Source organism: Natrix helvetica (assembly GCF_964273705.1).
Source record: "Natrix helvetica genome assembly, chromosome: Z".
Classification (NCBI taxonomy): domain Eukaryota; kingdom Metazoa; phylum Chordata; class Lepidosauria; order Squamata; family Natricidae; genus Natrix; species Natrix helvetica.
Genome location: NC_138554.1, coordinates 128742732 through 128766363, shown reverse-complemented (window position 1 = coordinate 128766363; position 23632 = coordinate 128742732). Strand labels below are relative to the sequence as shown.

Genomic DNA, 23632 nt, shown 5'->3' with positions numbered 1-23632 from the left:
CCCAAGCCCTTTGACATGCCACTAAGGAGAAGTTGTAGACTGAACCTCTCATTCCCTATTAACACTCATTAGGACTGGCCTTGGAGGAAGGAGTCGAACCTGCACAAGATCATGCCACCCAGGCGTGGTCTCAACGGTGGCGCAGAAGAGATACCATTGTTGATAGTATTGAAAACCACTGAGAAGTCAAGGAGATGAAGGATGGAGGCCCACTGTCATCCTGCCCTTGCCATAGATAGTCCACAAGTGCAATCAATGCTACTTCTGTCCTATAGCTCATTGCACCTCATTGCACCTCATTCCACAGTGGTGGCAATGATCTGCAGCTGATGTTGGGCCCCATCAGGATCCCTATACACTACAGTCACTCTCAGAGTCCAGCAGAGAATCCCGAGCCCTTTGACATGGCAAAAAGGAGCGGATGTGAATTGAACCGCTCATTCCCTAGTAGCACTCATTAGTATTGGCCTTGGAGAAAGAAGTCGAACCTGCACAAGACGGTCCTGTCCAGCCCAAATTCAACACATTGCTGCACGGCTGATGGTATCAGAAGCCACTGAGAAGTCAAGGAGAGCAAGGATGGATGTACACCATCATCCTGTCTTTGCCATAGATCATCCACAAGTGACACCAGTGCTGTTTCTGTTCCATAATTGGATCTGAAACGTGACTAGAAGGAATCCACTTCATCCAGGATCTTCTAAAATTGCAAAATATTTCACTTTGTATATAGACTGGACAGACGTCGTCCAGATAGGTGGGATCCAGTGATGTTTATTTAAGGTGGGGCCAAACTAAACTCTTCTTAAAAGGGTTTGGGAAAGTGTCCGCCTGCAGTGAGAAGTGGGTCTCATTCCTGCCTGGACAAACCTTCTAGTCGTTGTCCTGGAAACTATTACTAACCAAGTGGGACAAGGATCTAAAGGTGTCATTTGTTTATTTATCAACTCTTTTTAGAAGTCATAATTCCTCTATGAATGACAGGGACCAATGGGAATGATGGCTCAAGAGAGGCTGCTCAGATACTATTCTGAGAGGCTGCACTTGGCCACTCTTTGATTCCAGTTGCTAAGGCTTCAACAGGGAGCTGGATGCAAATGTGCTGAAGGTGTAGAAGAGCATCAAGGAGTGTCTGTGGGCTGAACCACTCACTCCATATTAACACTAATTAGGACTGGCCTGGGAGAAAGAATTCAAACAAGGACAGTTCTGGGCTGCCCAACCCCAAATACTGCAGCCCACCCAGAATAACACCATGGTTAATGGCATTGAAAGCCACTGAAAAGTCAAGTAAATCAGGGATGGATGCATAACGTCATCCTGTCTATGACATAGATCATCCAAAATTGCTCCTTCTGACAGTCACATAACTGTGAATGAAACCTGATTGGACGGAATCAGTTTCATCCAGAAACCTCTGAAGTTCCCAAACATTCCACTTTCGACACTACTGTCCCCAAAAACGGAAGGTGGGAGACTTGACCGAAGCTATCCTGACAAGTGGGAGGAGAGTTTTATTTTTAATGATGGACAGGGTGGCAAACTGAGGCTTCCATAAAAGATGCCTGAAATCGGCCCTCTTTCAGAGAGGAATTTCACCTGCTGCGACCCCCCCAAGGTCCTTTCCATCCTGGAGCATTTCATCAGCCGTGGGGGACAAGGATCTTCATTTCAATCCAAGGAATGTTCATTTATCTATAAAGAATTATATCTTTGCCATAGATCATCCACAAGTGCAGGCAAAGGTGTTCCCAGTGGCGGATGAAGGCTCACTGACAAATCTCGGTGCCCCTCCTTTGTACATACTGTATACTGTACAGGGTTTTTTCTTTTTTCTCAACTTTGGAGTCCCTTCTTTGGGCCTGTTCCCCTAAGCACTTGCTTAATGGTTCATTCACCACTGGGTGCTTCTGTGAAATAACTGCAGCAGAAAACCTGACTGGAAAGAATCCGTTCCATCCAGAATCCTCTAAACATTCCATCAGTCCCAGATGACATAACGGTATTGAAAGCCACTGAAAAGTCAAGGAGATCAGGGATTGGATGCACACCGTCATCGCATCCTTCCCATAGATCGTCCACAAATGCAACCAGTGCTGTTTCTGTCATGTAACTGCGACTGAAACCTGACTGGAAGGAATCGGTTTCATCCAGAATCCTCTAAAGACCCCAAACATTCCACCTTCTACACCGCTGTCCATAAAATGGGAATGTGGGAGACTGGACCGAAGCTATCCTGACAAGTGGCAGGAGAGTTTTATTTTTAATGATGGACAGGATGGCAAGCTGAGGCTTCCGTTAAAGATCCCTGAAATGCCCCCTCTTGCAGTGAGGAATTTCACTCTCTGAGCCCCTCCCACAAGGTCCTTTCCATCCTGGAGCATTTCATCAGCCGTGGGGGACAAGGATCTTCACTTCAATATAAGGATTGTTCATTCAGCTATAAAGAAGTTGAACTACACATTTTACATAGATTATCCACAAGTGCAGGCAAAGGTGTCATTTGTTTATTTATCAACTCTTTTTAGAAGAGGTCAAATCCAGAAATGACAAGACTAAAGTCTCCCAGAACTGTATACACTGGCAATGAGGTCACATCATCCTATGAGCCCAGATTCAGAAACAAGGTCTCACAATCAGAAACTTGGGAAGCAAGATCTTTCAAGGCCAACGAAGATGCCTTCCCCTGTAAGGATCTGTCCTCTATGCTCTGGCTCTCATAGCATCCCATGCCCATTATCCCTGCAATGTGTTATTCTGCCCCATGTCCTCCAAGGTGATTATCCTCCTCTGCCCTGATCTCTCTCCTCATAGAACCAAAGGCTCTGGCATCCTCCCCAGCCATTCTTATTCTTCTGCCAGGCATCCCTGGGAAGACAGGTGAGGGAGAAAGCCCCACAGAGTGCTACAGCTCAAGCTCTCGGCACCAAGGTCTCCCTCCTCTTGTTAACCCCCAACCTTCACATTGTCTTCTGCCTTGGACTGTTTTTTCTCACTGGCCCACCAGGTGCAGAACAAACTGGGGGGAGGAAGGGGCTACAGACATTCACTCTAGCCCAGCCCACATTCCAGCTCAAATTCAACAGATGGCCCAAAGTCAAGTCAAGGAGATGAGGGATGGATGTACAACGTCATCGTGTACTTGCCATAGATCATCCACAAGTGCAATCAGGGCTCCTTCTGTCACATAACCATGACTGGGTCCTTGTGACCATTGCAATCCTGGAGGCTACCTTCCACTGAAGTGATGCCTATTTGTTGACTCTCATTAGCATGTTTTCTCAGTGAGATCAGACATCAAGTCTTACCTGGGTTCAGTTTTTCTGTGCCCTATCCAGATCTCCACAACCTCCAGCAAAAAGGAGCACATGTGGACTGAACCTCTCATTCCCTATTAACACTCATTAGGACTGGCCTTGGAGGAAGGAGTCAAACCCGCACAAGACCATGCCACCCAGGCGTGGTCTCAACAGGTGGCCGAAAAGGGGTACCATGGCTGATAGTATTGAAAGCCATTGAGAAGTCAAGGAGATGAAGGATGGATGCTCACTGTCATCCTGGCTTTCCCATAGATCATCCACAAGTGCCACCAATGCTACTTCTGTCGCATAGCTCATTGCACCTCATTCCTTGGTAGAGGCTGTGATCTGAAGCTGACATTGGGCCCCATCAGGACCCCCATAAGGTCCAGGCTCTCTCAAAAGTCCAGCAGTACCAACAAATTATCAGAACTATTGATGTAAATTGGCTTTTATTGGCATCCTCAATCCATGGGTGTGGCAAATGTTCTTGCCAGGGAGCTGGATGCAAATGTGCTGAAGGTGTGGAAGAGTATCTCAAGCCCTGTGGAATGGCACCAAGGAGTGTCTGAGGGCTGAACCACTCACTCCGTATTAACACTAATTAGGACTGGCCTCGGAGAAAGAATTCAAACAGGGACAGTTCTGGGCTGCCCAGCCCCAAATACTGCAGCCCACCCAGAATAACACCATAGTTAATGGCATTGAAAGCCACTGAGAAGTCAAGTAAATCAGGGATGGAGGCACAACGTCATCCTGTCTTTACCATAGATCATCCCAAATTGCTCCTTCTGACAGTCACAAAACTGCGAATGAAACCTGATTGGACGGAATCAGTTTCATCCAGAAACCTCTGAAGTTCTCAAACATTGGACCTTATATACTATGGTCCATAAAAAGGAAAGGAGAGTGACTGGACCGAAGCTATCTGACAAGTGGGAGGAAACGTTTTCCTTTTAAATGTGGGACAGGATGGCAAGCTGAGGCTTCCGTAAAAGATCCCTAAAATGTCCCCTCTTGCAGTGAGGAATTTCACTCTCTGAGCCCCCCCCCCCCCCCCAAGGTCCTTTCCATCCTGGAGCATTTCATCAGCCGTGTGGGACAAGGATCTTCATTTCAATCCAAGGAATGTTTATTTATCTATAAAGAATTATATCTTTGCCATAGATCATCCACAAGTGCAGGCAAAGGTGTTCCCAGTGGCGGATGAAGGCTCACTGACAAATCTCGGTGCCCCTCCTTTGTACATACTGTATACTGTACAGGGTTTTCTCTTTCTTTCTCAACTTTGCAGTCCCTTCTTTGGGCCTGTTGCCCTAAGCACTTGCTTAATGGTTCATTCACCACTGGGTGTTTCTGTGAAATAACTGCAGCAGAAAACCTGACTGGAAAGAATCCGTTCCATCCAGAATCCTCTAAACATTCCATCAAACCCAGATGACATAACGGTATTGAAAGCGACTGAAAAGTCAAGGAGATCAGGGATTGGATGCACACCGTCATCGCATCCTTGCCATAGATCGTCCAGAAGTGCAACCAGTGCTGTTTCTGTCACGTAACTGCGACTGAAACCTGACTGGAAGGAATCGGTTTCATCCAGAATCCTCTAAAGACCCCAAACATTCCACCTTCTACACCGCTGCCCATAAAATGGGAAGGAGGGAGACTGGACCGAAGCCATCCTGACAAGTGTCAGGAGAGTTTTATTTTTAATGATGAACAGGATGGCAAGCTGAGGCTTCTGTTAAAGATCCCTGAAATGCCCCCTCTTGCAGTGAGGAATTTCACTCTCTGAGCCCCTCCCCCAAGGTCCTTTCCATCCTGGAGCATTTCATCAGCCGTGGGGGACTAGGATGTTCATTTCAATATAAGTAATGTTCATTTAGCTATAAAGAATTATATCTTTGCCACAGATCATGCACAAGTGCAACCAGTGCTGTTTCTGTCACTTAACTGCGACTGAAACCTGACTGGAAGGAATCGGTTTCATCCAGAATCCTCTAAAGACCCCAAACATTCCACCTGTTACACCGCTGTCCGTAAACAGGGGAGTAGGAAGACTGGACCGAAGCTATCCTGACAAGTGTCAGGAGAGTTTTATTTTTAATGATGGACAGGATGGCAAGCTGAAGCTTCCCTTAAATATCCCTGAAATGCCCCCTCTTGCAGTGAGGAATTTAACTCTCTGAGCCCCCACAAGGTCCTTTCCATCCTGGAGCATTTCATCAGCCATGGGGTTCTAGGATCTTCATTTCAAAATAAGTAATGTTCATTTAGCTATAAAGAATTCTGTCCTTGCCATAGATCGTCCACAAGTGCAACCAGTACTGTTTCTGTCACGTAACTGCGACTGAAACCTGACTGGAAGGAATCAGTTTTATCCAGAATCCTCTATAGATCCCAAACATACCACCTTCTACACCGCTGTCCGTAAACAGGGAAGTAGGGAGACTGGACCGAAGCTATCCTGAGAAATGGGAGGAGAGGTTTTTTTAAAATGGGGGATAGGATGGCAAGATGAGGCTTCCGTAAAAGATCCAGGAATGCCCCCCTTGCAGAGAGGAATTTCACTCTCTGAGCCCCCCCCAAGGTCCTTTCCATCCTGGAGCATTTCATCAGCCGTGGGGGACAAGGATCTTCATTTCAATATAAGGAATGTTCATTTAGCTATAAAGAAGTTGCACTACATATTTTACATAGATTATCCACAAGTGCAGGCAAAGATGTCATTTGTTTATTTATCAACTCTTTTTAGAAGTCATAATTCATCTATGAATGACAGGGACCAATGGGAATGATGGCTCAAGAGAGGCTGCTCAGATACTATTCTGAGAGGCTGCACTTGGCCACTCTTTGATTCCAGTTGCTAAGGCTTCAACAGGCCATACAGCAAAACCCCTGTGATATCTCCCACTTCTATCTGGACCCCATTTGAGTCTCTGGGGGGTGGAATACTCCCTGTGGAGAGGGGTGACATAGGAGGGTCTCAAGGATATCAGGGCATGATCTGACCATGATAGGGATAATGTTCAATTGCCATTGCTCCAAAAGAAACTATGTGTGTCCTGAGTCAGGCCTATGATTATCTGAGATAAATTCATGGTCATGAACTTTTGTGCAGCTTCCTGAAGATGCCTGAAATGCGCCCTCTTTCAGTGAGGAATTTCACTCACTGCTACCCCCCAAGGTCCTTTCCATCCTGGAGCATTTCATCAGCCATGAGGGACAAGGATATTCATTTCAATATAAGGAATGTTCATTTATCTATAAACAATTATGTCCTTGCCATAGATCATCCATAAATGCAACCAGTGCTGTTTCTGTCACGTAACTGGGACTGAAACCTGCCTGGAAGGAATCGGTTTCGTCCAGAATCTATAGATCCCAAACATACCACCTTCTACACCGCTGTCCGTAAACAGGGGAGTAGGGAGACTGGACCGAAGCTATCCTGAGAAATGGGAGGAGAGGTTTTTTTTAAATGGGGGATAGAATGCAAGATGAGGCTTCCGTAAAAGATCCCAGAATGCTCCCCCTTGTAGAGAGGAATTTCACTCGCTGCGACCCCCCAAGGTCCTTTCCATCCTGGAGCATTTCATCAGCCGTGGGGGACAAGGATCTTCATTTCAATATAAGGAATATTCATTTAGCTATAAGGAATCTGTACCACATATTTTACATAGATCATCTACAAGTGCAGGCAAAGGTGTTCCCAGTGGCGGATTAAGGCTCACTGACAAATATCAGTGCCCCTCCTTTGTACATACTGTATACTGTACAGGGTTTTTTCTTTCTTTCTCAACTTTGGAGTCCCTTCTTTGGGCCTGTTGCCCTAAGCACTTGCTTAATGGTTCATTCACTACTGGGTGTTTCTGTGAAATAACTGCAGCAGAAAACCTGACTGGAAAGAATCCGTTCCATCCAGAATCCTCTAAACATTCCATCAGTCCCAGATGACATAACGGTATTGAAAGCCACTGAAAAGTCAAGGAGATCAAGGGTTGGATGCACACCGTCATCGCATCCTTGCCATAGATCGTCCACAACTGCAACCAGTGCTGTTTCTGTCACATAACTGTGACTGAAACCTGACTGGAAGAAATCGGTTTCATCCAGAATCCTCTAAAGACCCCAAACATTCCACCTTCTACACTGCTGTCCGTAAACAGGGGAGTAGGGAGACTGGACCGAAGCTATCCTGAAAAATGGGAGGAGAGGTTTTTTTAAAATGGGGGATAGGATGGCAAGATGAGGCTTCCGTAAAAGATCCAGGAATGCCCCCCTTGCAGAGAGGAATTTCACTCTCTGAGCCCCCCCAAGGTCCTTTCCATCCTGGAGCATTTCATCAGCCGTGGGGGACAAGGATCTTCATTTCAATATAAGGAATGTTCATTTAGCTATAAAGAAGTTGCACTACATATTTTACATAGATTATCCACAAGTGCAGGCAAAGGTGTCATTTGTTTATTTATCAACTCTTTTTAGAAGTCATAATTCCTCTATGAATGACAGGGACCAATGGGAATGATGGCTCAAGAGGGGCTGCTCAGATACTATTCTGAGAGGCTGCACTTGGCCACTCTTTGATTCCAGTTGCTAAGGCTTCAACAGGCCATACAGCAAAACCCCTGTGATATCTCCCACTTCTATCTGGACCCCATTTGAGTCCCTTTGTCTCTGGGGGGTGGAATACTCCCTGTGGAGAGGGGTGACATAGGAGGGTCTCAAGGATGTCAGGGCATGATCTGACCATGATAGGGATAATGTTCAATTGCCATTGCTCCAAAAGAAATTATGAGTGTCCTGAGTCAGGCCTATGATTATCTGAGATAAGTTCATGGTCATGAACTTTTGTGCAGCTTCTGAGGTCAAATCCAGAAATGACAGACTAAAGTCTCCCAGAACTGTATACACTGGCAATGACGTCACATCATCCTATGAGCCCAGATTCAGAAACAAGGTCTCACAATCAGAAACTTGGGAAGCAAGATCTTTCAAGGCCAACGAAGATGCCTTCCCCTGTAAGGATCTGTCCTCTAGGCTCTGGCTCTCATAGCATCCCATGCCCATTATCCATGCAATGTGTTATTCTGCCCCATGTCCTCCAAGGTGATTATCCTCCTCTGCGCTGATCTCTCTCCTCATAGAGCCAAAGGCTCTGGCATCCTCCCCAGCCATTCTTATTCTTCTGCCAGGCATCCTGGGGAAGACAGGTGAGGGAGAAAGCCCCACAGAGTGCTACAGCTCAAGCTCTCGGCACCAAGGTCTCCCTCCTCTTGTTAACCCCCAACCTTCACATTGTCTTCTGCCTTGGACTGTTTTTTCTCACTGGCCCACCAGGTGCAGAACAAACTGGGGGGAGGAAGGGGCTACAGACATTCACTCTAGCCCAGCCCACATTCCAGCTCTAATTCAACAGATGACCCAAAAGTCAAGTCAAGGAGATGAGGGATGGATGTACAACGTCATCGTGTACTTGCCATAGATCATCCACAAGTGCAATCAGGGCTCCTTCTGTCACATAACCATGACTGGGTCCTTGTGACCATTGCAATCCTGGAGGCTACCTTCCACTGAAGTGATGCCTATTTGTTGACTCTCATTAGCATGTTTTCTCAGTGAGATCAGACATCAAGTCTTACCTGGGTTCAGTTTTTCTGTGCCCTATCCAGATCTCCACAACCTCCAGCAAAAAGGAGCACATGTGGACTGAACCTCTCATTCCCTATTAACACTCATTAGGACTGGCCTTGGAGGAAGGAGTCAAACCCGCACAAGACCATGCCACCCAGGCGTGGTCTCAACAGGTGGCCGAAAAGGGGTACCATGGCTGATAGTATTGAAAGCCATTGAGAAGTCAAGGAGATGAAGGATGGATGCTCACTGTCATCCTGGCTTTCCCATAGATCATCCACAAGTGCCACCAATGCTACTTCTGTCGCATAGCTCATTGCACCTCATTCCTTGGTAGAGGCTGTGATCTGAAGCTGACATTGGGCCCCATCAGGACCCCCATAAGCTCCAGGCTCTCTCAAAAGTCCAGCAGTACCAACAAATTATCAGAACTATTGATGTAAATTGGCTTTTATTGGCATCCTCAATCCATGGGTGTGGCAAATGTTCTTGCCAGGGAGCTGGATGCAAATGTGCTGAAGGTGTAGAAGAGTATCTCAAGCCCTGTGGAATGGCACCAAGGAGTGTCTGAGGGCTGAACCACTCACTCCGTATTAACACTAATTAGGACTGGCCTGAGAGAAAGAATTCAAAGAAGGACAGTTCTGGGCTGCCCAGCCCCAAATACTGCAGCCCACCCAGAATAACACCATGGTTAATGGCATTGAAAGCCACTGAAAAGTCAAGTAAATCAGGGATGGAGGCACAACGTCATCCTGTCTTTACCATAGATCATCCCAAATTGCTCCTTCTGACAGTCACATAACTGCGAATGAAACCTGATTGGACGGAATCAGTTTCATCCAGAAACCTCTGAAGTTCCCAAACATTGGACCTTATATACTATGGTCCATAAAAAGGAAAGGAGGGAGACTGGACCGAAGCTATCTGACAAGTGGGAGGAAACGTTTTTCTTTTAAATGTGGGACAGGATGGCAAGCTGAGGCTTCCGTAAAAGATCCCTAAAATGTCCCCTCTTGCAGTGAGGAATTTCACTCTCTGAGCCCCGCCCCCCCAGGTCCTTTCCATCCTGGAGCAATTCATCAGCCGTGGGGGACAAGGATCTTCACTTCAATATAAGGAATATTCATTTATCTATAAAGAATTATATCTTTGCCATAGATCATCCACAAGTACAGGCAAAGGTGTTCCCAGTGGCGGATTAAGGCTCACTGACAAATCTCGGTGCCCCTCCTTTGTACATACTGTATACTGTACAGGGTTTTTTCTTTCTTTCTCAACTTTGCAGTCCCTTCTTTGGGCCTGTTGCCCTAAGCACTTGCTTAATGGTTCATTCACTACTGGATGCTTCTGTGAAATAACTGCAGCAGAAAACCTGACTGGAAAGAATCCGTTCCATCCAGAATCCTCTAAACATTCCATCAGTCCCAGATGACATAACGGTATTGAAAGCCACTGAAAAGTCAAGGAGATCAAGGGTTGGATGCACACCGTCATCGCGTCCTTGCCATAGATCGTCCACAAGTGCAACCGGTGCTGTTTCTGTCACATAACTGCGACTGAAACCTGACTGGAAGGAATCGGTTTCATCCAGAATCCTCTAAAGACCCCAAACATTCCACCTTCTACACCGCTGTCCATAAACAGGGGAGTAGGGAGACTGGACCGAAGCTATCCTGACAAGTGGCAGGAGAGTTTTATTTTTAATGATGGACAGGATGGCAAGCTGAGGCTTCCGTTAAAGATCCCTGAAATGCCCCCTCTTGCAGTGAGGAATTTCACTCTCTGAGCCCCTCCCCCAAGGTCCTTTCCATCCTGGAGCAATTCATCAGCCGTGGGGGACAAGGATCTTCACTTCAATATAAGGATTGTTCATTCAGCTATAAAGAAGTTGCACTACATATTTTACATAGATTATCCACAAGTGCAGGCAAAGGTGTCATTTGTTTATTTATCAACTCTTTTTAGAAGTTATAATTCCTCTATGAATGACAGGGACCAATGGGAATGATGGCTCAAGAGAGGCTGCTCAGATACTATTCTGAGAGGCTGCACTTGGCCACTCTTTGATTCCAGTTGCTAAGGCTTCAACAGGCCATACAGCAAAACCCCTGTGATATCTCCCACTTCTATCTGGACCCCATTTGAGTCTCTCGGGGGTGGAATACTCCCTGTGGAGAGGGGTGACATAGGAGGGTCTCAAGGATGTCAGGGCATGATCTGACCATGATAGGGATAATGTTCAATTGCCATTGCTCCAAAAGAAATTATGAGTGTCCTGAGTCAGGCCTATGATTATCTGAGATAAGTTCATGGTCATGAACTTTTGTGCAGCTTCTGAGGTCAAATCCAGAAATGACAAGACTAAAGTCTCCCAGAACTGTATACACTGGCAATGACGTCACATCATCCTATGAGCCCAGATTCAGAAACAAGGTCTCACAATCAGAAACTTGGGAAGCAAGATCTTTCAAGGCCAACGAAGATGCCTTCCCCTGTAAGGATCTGTCCTCTAGGCTCTGGCTCTCACAGCATCCCATGCCCATTATCCATGCAATGTGTTATTCTGCCCCATGTCCTCCAAGGTGATTATCCTCCTCTGCCCTGATCTCTCTCCTCATAGAGCCAAAGGCTCTGGCATCCTCCCCAGCCATTCTTATTCTTCTGCCAGGCATCCTGGGGAAGACAGGTGAGGGAGAAAGCCCCACAGAGTGCTACAGCTCAAGCTCTCGGCACCAAGGTCTCCCTCCTCTTGTTAACCCCCAACCTTCACATTGTCTTCTGCCTTGGACTGTTTTTTCTCACTGGCCCACCAGGTGCAGAACAAACTGGGGGGAGGAAGGGGCTACAGACATTCACTCTAGCCCAGCCCACATTCCAGCTCAAATTCAACAGATGGCCCAAAGTCAAGTCAAGGAGATGAGGGATGGATGTACAACGTCATCGTGTACTTGCCATAGATCATCCACAAGTGCAATCAGGGCTCCTTCTGTCACATAACCATGACTGGGTCCTTGTGACCATTGCAATCCTGGAGGCTACCTTCCACTGAAGTGATGCCTATTTGTTGACTCTCATTAGCATGTTTTCTCAGTGAGATCAGACATCAAGTCTTACCTGGGTTCAGTTTTTCTGTGCCCTATCCAGATCTCCACAACCTCCAGCAAAAAGGAGCACATGTGGACTGAACCTCTCATTCCCTATTAACACTCATTAGGACTGGCCTTGGAGGAAGGAGTCAAACCCGCACAAGACCATGCCACCCAGGCGTGGTTTCAACAGGTGGCCGAAAAGGGGTACCATGGCTGATAGTATTGAAAGCCATTGAGAAGTCAAGGAGATGAAGGATGGATGCTCACTGTCATCCTGGCTTTCCCATAGATCATCCACAAGTGCCACCAATGCTACTTCTGTCGCATAGCTCATTGCACCTCATTCCTTGGTAGAGGCTGTGATCTGAAGCTGACATTGGGCCCCATCAGGACCCCCATAAGCTCCAGGCTCTCTCAAAAGTCCAGCAGTACCAACAAATTATCAGAACTATTGATGTAAATTGGCTTTTATTGGCATCCTCAATCCATGGGTGTGGCAAATGTTCTTGCCAGGGAGCTGGATGCAAATGTGCTGAAGGTGTAGAAGAGTATCGCAAGCCCTGTGGAATGGCACCAAGGAGTGTCTGAGGGCTGAACCACTCACTCCGTATTAACACTAATTAGGACTGGCCTGGGAGAAAGAATTCAAACAAGGACAGTTCTGGGCTGCCCAGCCCCAAATACTGCAGCCCACCCAGAATAACACCATAGTTAATGGCATTGAAAGCCACTGAAAAGTCAAGTAAATCAGGGATGGATGCATAACGTCATCCTGTCTATGCCATAGATCATCCCAAATTGCTCCTTCTGACAGTCACAAAACTGCGAATGAAACCTGATTGGACGGAATCAGTTTCATCCAGAAACCTCTGAAGTTCCCAAACATTGGACCTTATATACTATGGTCCATAAAAAGGAAAGGAGGGAGACTGGACCGAAGCTATCTGACAAGTGGGAGGAAACGTTTTTCTTTTAAATGTGGGACAGGATGGCAAGCTGAGGCTTCCGTAAAAGATCCCTAAAATGTCCCCTCTTGCAGTGAGGAATTTCACTCTCTGAGCCCCCCCCCCCCCCAAGGTCCTTTCCATCCTGGAGCATTTCATCAGCCGTGTGGGACAAGGATCTTCATTTCAATCCAAGGAATGTTTATTTATCTATAAAGAATTATATCTTTGCCATAGATCATCCACAAGTGCAGGCAAAGGTGTTCCCAGTGGCGGATGAAGGCTCACTGACAAATCTCGGTGCCCCTCCTTTGTACATACTGTAAACTGTACAGGGTTTTTTCTTTCTTTCTCAACTTTGCAGTCCCTTCTTTGGGCCTGTTGCCCTAAGCACTTGCTTAATGGTTCATTCACTACTGGGTGCTTCTGTGAAATAACTGCAGCAGAAAACCTGACTGGAAAGAATCCGTTCCATCCAGAATCCTCTAAACATTCCATCAGTCCCAGATGACATAACGGTATTGAAAGCCACTGAAAAGTCAAGGAGATCAGGGATTGGATGCACACCGTCATCGCGTCCTTGCCATAGATCGTCCACAAGTGCAACCGGTGCTGTTTCTGTCACATAACTGCGACTGAAACCTGACTGGAAGGAATCGGTTTCATCCAGAATCCTCTAAAGACCCTAAACATTCCACCTTCTACACCGCTGTCCGTAAACAGGGGAGTAGGGAGACTGGACCGAAGCTATCCTGACAAGTGGCAGGAGAGTTTTATTTTTAATGATGGACAGGATGGCAAGCTGAGGCTTCCGTTAAAGATCCCTGAAATGCCCCCTCTTGCAGTGAGGAATTTCACTCTCTGAGCCCCTCCCCCAAGGTCCTTTCCATCCTGGAGCAATTCATCAGCCGTGCGGGACAAGGATCTTCACTTCAATATAAGGATTGTTCATTCAGCTATAAAGAAGTTGCACTACATATTTTACATAGATTATCCACAAGTGCAGGCAAAGGTGTCATTTGTTTATTTATCAACTCTTTTTAGAAGTTATAATTCCTCTATGAATGACAGGGACCAATGGGAATGATGGCTCAAGAGAGGCTGCTCAGATACTATTCTGAGAGGCTGCACTTGGCCACTCTTTGATTCCAGTTGCTAAGGCTTCAACAGGCCATTCAGCAAAACCCCTGTGATATCTCCCACTTCTATCTGGACCCCATTTGAGTCTCTCGGGGGTGGAATACTCCCTGTGGAGAGGGGTGACATAGGAGGGTCTCAAGGATGTCAGGGCATGATCTGACCATGATAGGGATAATGTTCAATTGCCATTGCTCCAAAAGAAATTATGAGTGTCCTGAGTCAGGCCTATGATTATCTGAGATAAGTTCATGGTCATGAACTTTTGTGCAGCTTCTGAGGTCAAATCCAGAAATGACAGACTAAAGTCTCCCAGAACTGTATACACTGGCAATGACGTCACATCATCCTATGAGCCCAGATTCAGAAACAAGGTCTCACAATCAGAAACTTGGGAAGCAAGATCTTTCAAGGCCAACGAAGATGCCTTCCCCTGTAAGGATCTGTCCTCTATGCTCTGGCTCTCATAGCATCCCATGCCCATTATCCATGCAATGTGTTATTCTGCCCCATGTCCTCCAAGGTGATTATCCTCCTCTGCCCTGATCTCTCTCCTCATAGAGCCAAAGGCTCTGGCATCCTCCCCAGCCATTCTTATTCTTCTGCCAGGCATCCCTGGGAAGACAGGTGAGGGAGAAAGCCCCACAGAGTGCTCAGCTTAAGCTCTCGGCACCAAGGTCTCCCTCCTCTTGTTAACCCCCAACCTTCACATTGTCTTCTGCCTTGGACTGTTTTTTCTCACTGGCCCACCAGGTGCAGAACAAACTGGGGGGAGGAAGGGGCTACAGACATTCACTCTAGCCCAGCCCACATTCCAGCTCAAATTCAACAGATGGCCCAAAGTCAAGTCAAGGAGATGAGGGATGGATGTACAACGTCATCGTGTACTTGCCATAGATCATCCACAAGTGCAATCAGGGCTCCTTCTGTCACATAACCATGACTGGGTCCTTGTGACCATTGCAATCCTGGAGGCTACCTTCCACTGAAGTGATGCCTATTTGTTGACTCTCATTAGCATGTTTTCTCAGTGAGATCAGACATCAAGTCTTACCTGGGTTCAGTTTTTCTGTGCCCTATCCAGATCTCCACAACCTCCAGCAAAAAGGAGCACACGTGGACTGAACCTCTCATTCCCTATTAACACTCATTAGGACTGGCCTTGGAGGAAGGTGTCAAACCCGCACAAGACCATGCCACCCAGGCGTGGTCTCAACAGGTGGCCGAAAAGGGGTACCATGGCTGATAGTATTGAAAGCCATTGAGAAGTCAAGGAGATGAAGGATGGATGCTCACTGTCATCCTGGCTTTCCCATAGATCATCCACAAGTGCCACCAATGCTACTTCTGTCGCATAGCTCATTGCACCTCATTCGTTGGTAGAGGCTGTGATCTGAAGCTGACATTGGGCCCCATCAGGACCCCCATAAGCTCCAGGCTCTCTCAAAAGTCCAGCAGTACCAACAAATTATCAGAACTATTGATGTAAATTGGCTTTTATTGGCATCCTCAATCCATGGGGGTGGCAAATGATCTTGCCAGGGAGCTGGATGCAAATGTGCTGAAGGCGTAGAAGAGTATCTCAAGCCCTGTGGAATGGCACCAAGGAGTGTCTGAGGGCTAAACCACTCACACCCAATTAACACTAATTAGGACTGGCCTGGGAGAAAGAATTCAAACAAGGATAGTTCTGGGCTGCCCAGCCCCAAATACTGCAGCCCACCCAGAATAACACCATGGTTAATGGCATTGAAAGCCACTGAAAAGTCAAGTAAATCAGGGATGGATGCATAACGTCATCCTGTCTATGCCATAGATCATCCAAAATTGCTCCTTCTGACAGTCACATAACTGCGAATGAAACCTGATTGGATGGAATCAGTTTCATCCAGAAACCTCTGAAGTTCCCAAACATTGGACCTTATATACTATGGTCCATAAAAAGGAAAGGAGGGAGACTGGACCGAAGCTATCTGACAAGTGGGAGGAAACGTTTTTCTTTTAAATGTGGGACAGGATGGCAAGCTGAGGCTTCCGTAAAAGATCCCTAAAATGTCCCCTCTTGCAGTGAGGAATTTCACTCTCTGAGCCCCCCCCCCCCAAGGTCCTTTCCATCCTGGAGCATTTCATCAGCCGTGTGGGACAAGGATCTTCATTTCAATCCAAGGAATGTTTATTTATCTATAAAGAATTATATCTTTGCCATAGATCATCCACAAGTGCAGGCAAAGGTGTTCCCAGTGGCGGATGAAGGCTCACTGACAAATCTCGGTGCCCCTCCTTTGTACATACTGTATACTGTACAGGGTTTTTTCTTTCTTTCTCAACTTTGCAGTCCCTTCTTTGGGCCTGTTGCCCTAAGCACTTGCTTAATGGTTCATTCACCACTGGGTGCTTCTGTGAAATAACTGCAGCAGAAAACCTGACTGGAAAGAATCCGTTCCATCCAGAATCCTCTAAACATTCCATCAGTCCCAGATGACATAACGGTATTGAAAGCCACTGAAAAGTCAAGGAGATCAGGGATTGGATGCACACCGTCATCGCGTCCTTGCCATAGATCGTCCACAAGTGCAACCAGTACTGTTTCTGTCATGTAACTGTGACTGAAACCTGACTGGAAGGAATCGGTTTCATCCAGAATCCTCTAAAGACCCCAAACATTCCACCTTCTACACCGCTGCCCATAAAATGGGAAGGAGGGAGACTGGAGCGAAGCTATCCTGACAAGTGTCAGGAGAGTTTTATTTTTAATGATGAACAGGATGGCAAGCTGAGGCTTCCGTTAAAGATTCCTGAAATGCCCCCTCTTGCAGTGAGGAATTTCACTCTCTGAGCCCCCAAGGTCCTTTCCATCCTGGAGCATTTCATAGCCGTGGGGGACAAGGATCTTCATTTCAATATAAGTAATGTTCATTTAGCTATAAAGAATTATATCTTTGCCATAGATCATGCACAAGTACAACCAGTGCTGTTTCTGTCATGTAACTGCGACTGAAACCTGACTGGAAGGAATCAGTTTCGTCCAGAATCCTCTAAAGTTCCCAAACATACCACCTTCTACACCGCTGTCCGTAAACAGGGAAGTAGGGAGACTGGACCGAAGCTATCCTGAGAAATAGGAGGAGAGGTTTTTTTTAAAATGGGGGATAGGATGCAAGATGAGGCTTCCGTAAAAGATCCCGGAATGCTCCCCCTTGTAGAGAGGAATTCACTCTATGAGCCCCTCCCCCCCATCTCCTTTCCATCCTGGAGCATTTCATCAGCCATGAGGGACAAGGATCTTCATTTCAATATAAGGAATATTCATTTATCTATAAAGAATTATATCTTTGCCATAGATCATCCACAAGTGCAGGCAAAGGTGTTCCCAGTGGCGGATTAAGGCTCACTGACAAATCTCGGTGCCCCTCCTTTGTACATACTGTATACTGTACAGGGTTTTTTCTTTCTTTCTCAACTTTGCAGTCCCTTCTTTGGGCCTGTTGCCCTAAGCACTTGCTTAATGGTTCATTCACTACTGGGTGTTTCTGTGAAATAACTGCAGCAGAAAACCTGACTGGAAAGAATCCGTTCCATCCAGAATCCTCTAAACATTCCATCAGTCCCAGATGACAAAATGGTATTGAAAGCCACTGAAAAGTCAAAGAGATCAGGGATTGCACACCGTCATCGCGTCCTTGCCATAGATTGTCCAGAAGTGCAACCAGTGCTGTTTCTGTCACGTAACTGCGACTGAAACCTGACTGGAAGGAATCGGTTTCATCCAGAATCCTCTAAAGACCCTAAACATTCCACCTTCTACACCGCTGCCCATAAAATGGGAAGGAGGGAGACTGGACCGAAGCCATCCTGACAAGTGTCAGGAGAGTTTTATTTTTAATGATGAACAGGATGGCAAGCTGAGGCTTCCGTTAAAGATCCCTGAAATGCCCCCTCTTGCAGTGAGGAATTTCACTCTCTGAGCCCCTCCCCCAAGGTTCTTTCCATCCTGGAGCATTTCATCAGCCGTGGGGGACTAGGATGTTCATTTCAATATAAGTAATGTTCATTTAGCTATAAAGAATTATATCTTTGCCATAGATCATGCACAAGTGCAACCAGTGCTGTTTCTGTCACGTAACTGGGACTGAAACCTGACTGGAAGGAATCGGTTTCGTCCAGAATCTATAGATCCCAAACATACCACCTTCTACACCGCTGTCCGTAAACAGAGGAGTAGGGAGACTTGACTGAAGCTATCCTGAGAAATGGGAGGAGAGTTTTATTTTTAATGATGGAGAGGATAGCAAGCTGAGGCTTCCATAAAAGTTCCTGGTAATTCCCCCTCTTGCAGAGAGGAATTTCATTTTCTGAGCCCCCCCAAGGTCCTTTCCATCCTGGAGCATTTCATCTGCCATGCGGGGCAAGGATCTTCATTTCAATCCAAGGAATGTTCATTTATCTATAAAGAATTATCTCCTTGCCATAGATCATCCACAAGTGCAGGCAAAAGTGTTTCCAGTGGCGGATTAAGGCTCACTGACAAATCTTGGTGCCCCTCCTTTGTACATACTGTATATTGTGCAGGGTTTTTCTTCTTTCTTTCTCAACTTGGTCAGTGGTGGCCAGTTTCAGCCTGCTGCCATAAGCACTTGCTTAGTGTTTTTAATGGTTAATCAAGAATTGGATGCACACCGTCATCCTGTCCTTGCCATAGATCATCCACATGTGCAACCAGTGCTGTTTTTGTCGCATTACTGGGACTGAAACATGCCTGGAAGGAATCGGTTTCATCCAGAATCCTCTGGATTCTGTTCCCAAACGTTCCCCCTTCCCAAACGTTCCCCCTTCTATTCCATCACCCCTAAAAAGGGAAGATGGGACACTGTGGGATTGAAATATATTTTTAAGCGGTGGCAAACCAAGGCTTCCTTAAAATATCCTGGAATTGCTCCCTCTTGCAGTGAGGTATTTCACTTTTTGAGACCTCCATGTCTTTTCCATCCTGGAGCATTTCATCAGCCATGGGCAATGTGGACATTGATCTTAATTTCAATAAAAGGAATGTTTATTTATCTATAAAGAATCTGCACCATATATTTCACATAGACCATCCATAAATGTAACCAATGCTGTTTCTATCACATAACTGCGACTGAAACCTGACTGCAAGGAATCCGTTTCATCCAGAATCCTCTAAAGTTCACAAACATTCTACCTTTTATTCCATTGTCCCTAAAAAAAGGAAGATGTGAAAAAGTAAGATTGAGCTGTGAATCAGGAGAAGCCACAGACTGAGCCCCAGAGTAATCCAACCCCATCCAGAATAAAAGATGTTAAAAGTCCTTGAGCTGGAGGATCTATGGACCAAAGCCACTTGATCTTACCAGAGTTTAGCTGATGTTGGTGTCCTATCAAGATCCCCACAACCTCCAGGTATTCTCAGTGGCGGGCAGTACCACTTGGATCACCAGGAGTGTTGATGTAAATCAGATTATTATCAGCATATTACAGGTACCCCATTCCATCATGGTGGCAAATGATTTTGCCTGGGAATTTTCTGTAGACGTTCAGAATGTGTGGAAGAATGTCCTGAGCCATTTGGCACACCCTCAAAGGCCTAAAGGCCATGGACTAAATCTCACTCCCTATTAACACTGATTAATGACATTATAGTGCTACCCAGCTTAAAATTTTGCATCTGATGGTTCATGGTATCCGAAGCCACTAAGAAGTTGATGAGATCAAGGAGGCCTATCCCCATCCTTCCTTTGCCATAGATCTTCCAGGAGTGTGAACAATGCTGTTTATCTTCCAAAACTGGGCCTGAAACCTGCCTGGAAGGTATCCGTTTCATCCAGAATCCTCTAAACTTTCTAAACATTCCACTTTCTATATCATCTTCTTTAAAAGAGAAGGTGAAAGATGGGACAGATGCAGACAGGTGGACTGAGGGATTTTTTTTAAAAGAAGAGAACAAACTAAGTTGTGACCCATACTGAGGAAGTTATGAGTGATGGTGGTTTGAACAGACTTGTCCAGTTTTGATTTACTCCTAACATGAGCACAAGATGAAAAAGAATATTGATAGTATAATATGATATGTGACATAGCTTCAGGTATTTTTCTGAGCCAATAATGTCTCTTTAACTGAGTTCATACATCCAAGACATAACTTGTTTTAATTAGAATGTTAAATTAGTCAGAGTGACTGGCTATACATAAATCAGTCAAATTCCAGATAACTACGATTTAGTTTGATGTGTGAACCTAGCCTTGAACTTACTTAAGTTAGTTAGGACTAAAGTTTACAAATGAAATTGTGGGCATCTAAAGGCAGCAGCATTCCTCAGACTAGCAAATGTGCTGGACCAATTCCAGTAATTGGTAGATAGAGGTTGTTCCTGTTTTAGGGCCAAGAATGAGATTAAGAAAATCCTACCATCTTTTCCTTTAAACTCCCCCAAAAGACGCTGACATTTAGAGACTCAATGTCTGCACTTGCTTGTTAATTTTCCAGGATATTTATTATCGGAGAAGAAATAGTGGCTTCTAACGCAAAGTTCTTCCACTATGAATATCTGTAAAATTCAGTTCTATCTACCAATAGTTACAAACTATCACTCTTCAGTATTAGAAAGGATGGAACATCTTGAGAAGATGACAACATGTATTTGATGGAAAGGTAAACTATAACATCCCATTTTAAAGCTATTATTTAAAATAATGGTAGACTTACTGTAAGGATGCCATGCCATAAACCCACATCTTTTTTGAAATCCAGAACATTCACAATCGTTTCAGCTTCACAAAAACAAACAAAAAACAAAGTTAGTTCCTGAATGCCAATCAAAAGTTCCATCTTAAAATGTAATTGATTTGTTTTTTAAAAAAGAAAATAACTGCAGGACAATTTGAAGTAAATCACTCATTGTTTTTGACCTATCTGACCCTTCATTTCTCTTTCTTCATTGTCATTTGCATAATATGTCCCAGTGACTTATTTTCCTGAAAATAGGTGGGAAATGTTGAAAATGAGAGCAGGAAGTTCATAATTTCCAAAAATAATGACTGTTCCATCTATAGATATTTTTTTCAAGACATTTAAATAATACAAATCTCAGAAACCTGAGAAGTTCATATTAATTAGAGATAAAAATTACAACTCTGAAGTTGTTCTTCATCTTGGATGAGAGTCTATAGTTTGGAAAAATCGCATCCCACAGCTTTCTATCTGATATAAACTTTTGGAGGTTCTGATCTCAGCGGAATATTTGAATCCAGCTCCTCTTTTTATTAATCCTGGTTGTGTTTTGGCAACATGACGGGCATATACAGCCTGAAATGGGCCTAGTAATTGCACAAAAAGGGACGAACTGTATCGTATTTATATCCTGTTTCATTTTTTGGGTTGATGACATGGAGACAATGGGTTTTCTTTCTAAGGAATGACATGGGCTTTTAAACTATTTTATACCTTGCACTACAATTTCTCTGTTGTTCTCACTTGCAACAAGAGGATACTTCAAATACTGCAAAAAAAGGGCACTTGTTTCTGAAGAAATTACTGTAACAAATAGTTTTGTCCAAGGACTCTACAGTTTTGGGAAGATTCAAAAATTAGTTTGGTTAAGTAATAATCTGTATTGCTTTCCAATTTTGGGGGAAAACAGCCTAGCTCCTGGCTATCAAATAATTGTCTCCATCCAATTATTTAAAACAAAACTCAGTAAAATCTATCATGCTAAATCATTTTCTGAAGCTAGTTAACTTGTTTTTTTTTTAAAGAGTTGAAATACCTTCTGTGTATCCACAAGCCTGGGTGAGGGCTTGACAATGAGTCAGCAAAGCAATCCTTGTCACCGTCACTCCAAGAACACTTCCATCCTTGCAGGTTTTGTACTGTAGTAACAGAATTTTGCTCATCAGGGTCAGGGAATAACAACATAGTTGCTAGTTTAATAAACCAAAGGAGACAGACTCCTGTCTTTGCAAGGTGCTCCATTGAGTCTTCAAACCCCTCAAATATAAGAAATCCTTGAATTATGACCATAAGGGAGCCTGCTCTTACTCGTGATGGTTATACACTTGTGATGGTTGTAAACTGTGCACCATAAAAAAATATATCTTGCTGTGTATCTCAGAAGTGTACTGATGTCTGCCATTCCATATTAAGTCATTAACCAAAGCTATGTTTTATTCAGTAACCAAGTTCCCATTCTTACAGAGCCAGTTTCCTGTTTCTTTCCATTCATATCATCCTGCTAATTGTCTATACACCCTTATTTTCCATTATCCTAGCTCCCTAAAGATCCAGACTAAGTAGTTTAGGGAAGGGGGGAACACCCCACTCTCATATCGATACTTAGTTTGCCTTAATGGTTGAACAAACTTATTGAAGCTCCCTGATCTTTACAGAAATTCAAATTAAAGTATCTCCATTAGAAAGCTGCCTAGTTTTTGCTTGAACTCATCCAATGAAAGGCAGCCCATTTCTTCCCCAGGAAACAGTTTCGTTATCAAAGCTTATTGGCATTAAAAAGCTTTTCCTAACCGGTTCTAGATTCTGCATTATGACCAAATTTGCAGCCTACTATTGTGTGACAGCCCTTTAAATATTTCCGAAGTCCTTTCCTCTGAATTCTCTTGCAGCCTCTATCTCTCATGTGAAATCTTCTCTGATGCCTATCTTTGAGCCGCTTTTGATTTTCTTCAAATTGGCTATCACTCTTAAAATAGAGATTGACCAGCATAGAAACTAAACCTGAACTATGGCCCTTCATGACTGCAAATAACTCTGAAAGATGCAATCTAAAATTGCCTTTTTTTTGCTGTAACCTCACAATTAAACATAGGCACTATAGTGATGAGGCTCTTCAGATTCAAAAGGAGAAAAGAGGGCTTGGAAGCACATGGGGCCCTTCACGTAGCTCCTCTGGTCAACTCCTAAAAGCACCATGTAAGCTTTTGCCAGCTTAATATAGGATTTAATACTATGCATTTATTTCCTCTGCTTAAACCTTTGAAATAGAGGTGAACTAGAAGTCCATGTAAGCTAACAACATATTTTGGAAGCAAATGTCTTTCTTTTGTTTCTGTGGAATAGTGAACCACCAATATGTGCTAAAAGTAGAGTTGAATAATATAGTCCCCCTGGCTTCTAAAAAGAACATCTGTCAGGAGTTGTCAAGCTGTCTAATGATAAAACATAGTTCCCATGTTTCTATCCTTTCCCTGTAAAGGTCTGCTGAGTGCTACTATTTCTGCTCCTGCATCCGTTATCCTGATATTTAATTCATGAAAAATATTATGAAGTACTCAGTTTCCTTCCTTGTTTATTTAAAGCACTTCTATTGCATCTATCTTTTACAGAGTTTTGCACATGGCATTGTACTCTGGAACTTTTCAAATTAGCTTTTATTGAGAAGTTTCCACTGCTGTTTTTACAAAACTCCTGATTCAATAGACTTTGATTCAGTTAACTTCAGATACAGCAGACAACATCTGTCTCATTGGCATATACAAGCCATTCTTTTTTAAGAGA

General features: G+C 44.6%; 1 protein-coding gene across 6 annotated transcripts in view; it reads right to left on the bottom strand.

The window, feature by feature from the left end:
- The window catches only part of DIP2C (disco interacting protein 2 homolog C), a 366720-nt gene that overhangs the window by 56917 nt on the left and 286171 nt on the right, over window positions 1–23632 (bottom strand). For all 6 annotated transcript variants that reach the window (XM_081932268.1, XM_081932270.1, XM_081932269.1 and 3 more), the window contains 2 exons: window positions 21888–21990; window positions 20828–20892 (listed from right to left, as the gene is read on the bottom strand). In XM_081932268.1, coding sequence (XP_081788394.1) covers window positions 20828–20892; window positions 21888–21990 — 168 coding nt within the window. The remainder of the gene's footprint in view (window positions 1–20827; window positions 20893–21887; window positions 21991–23632) is intronic.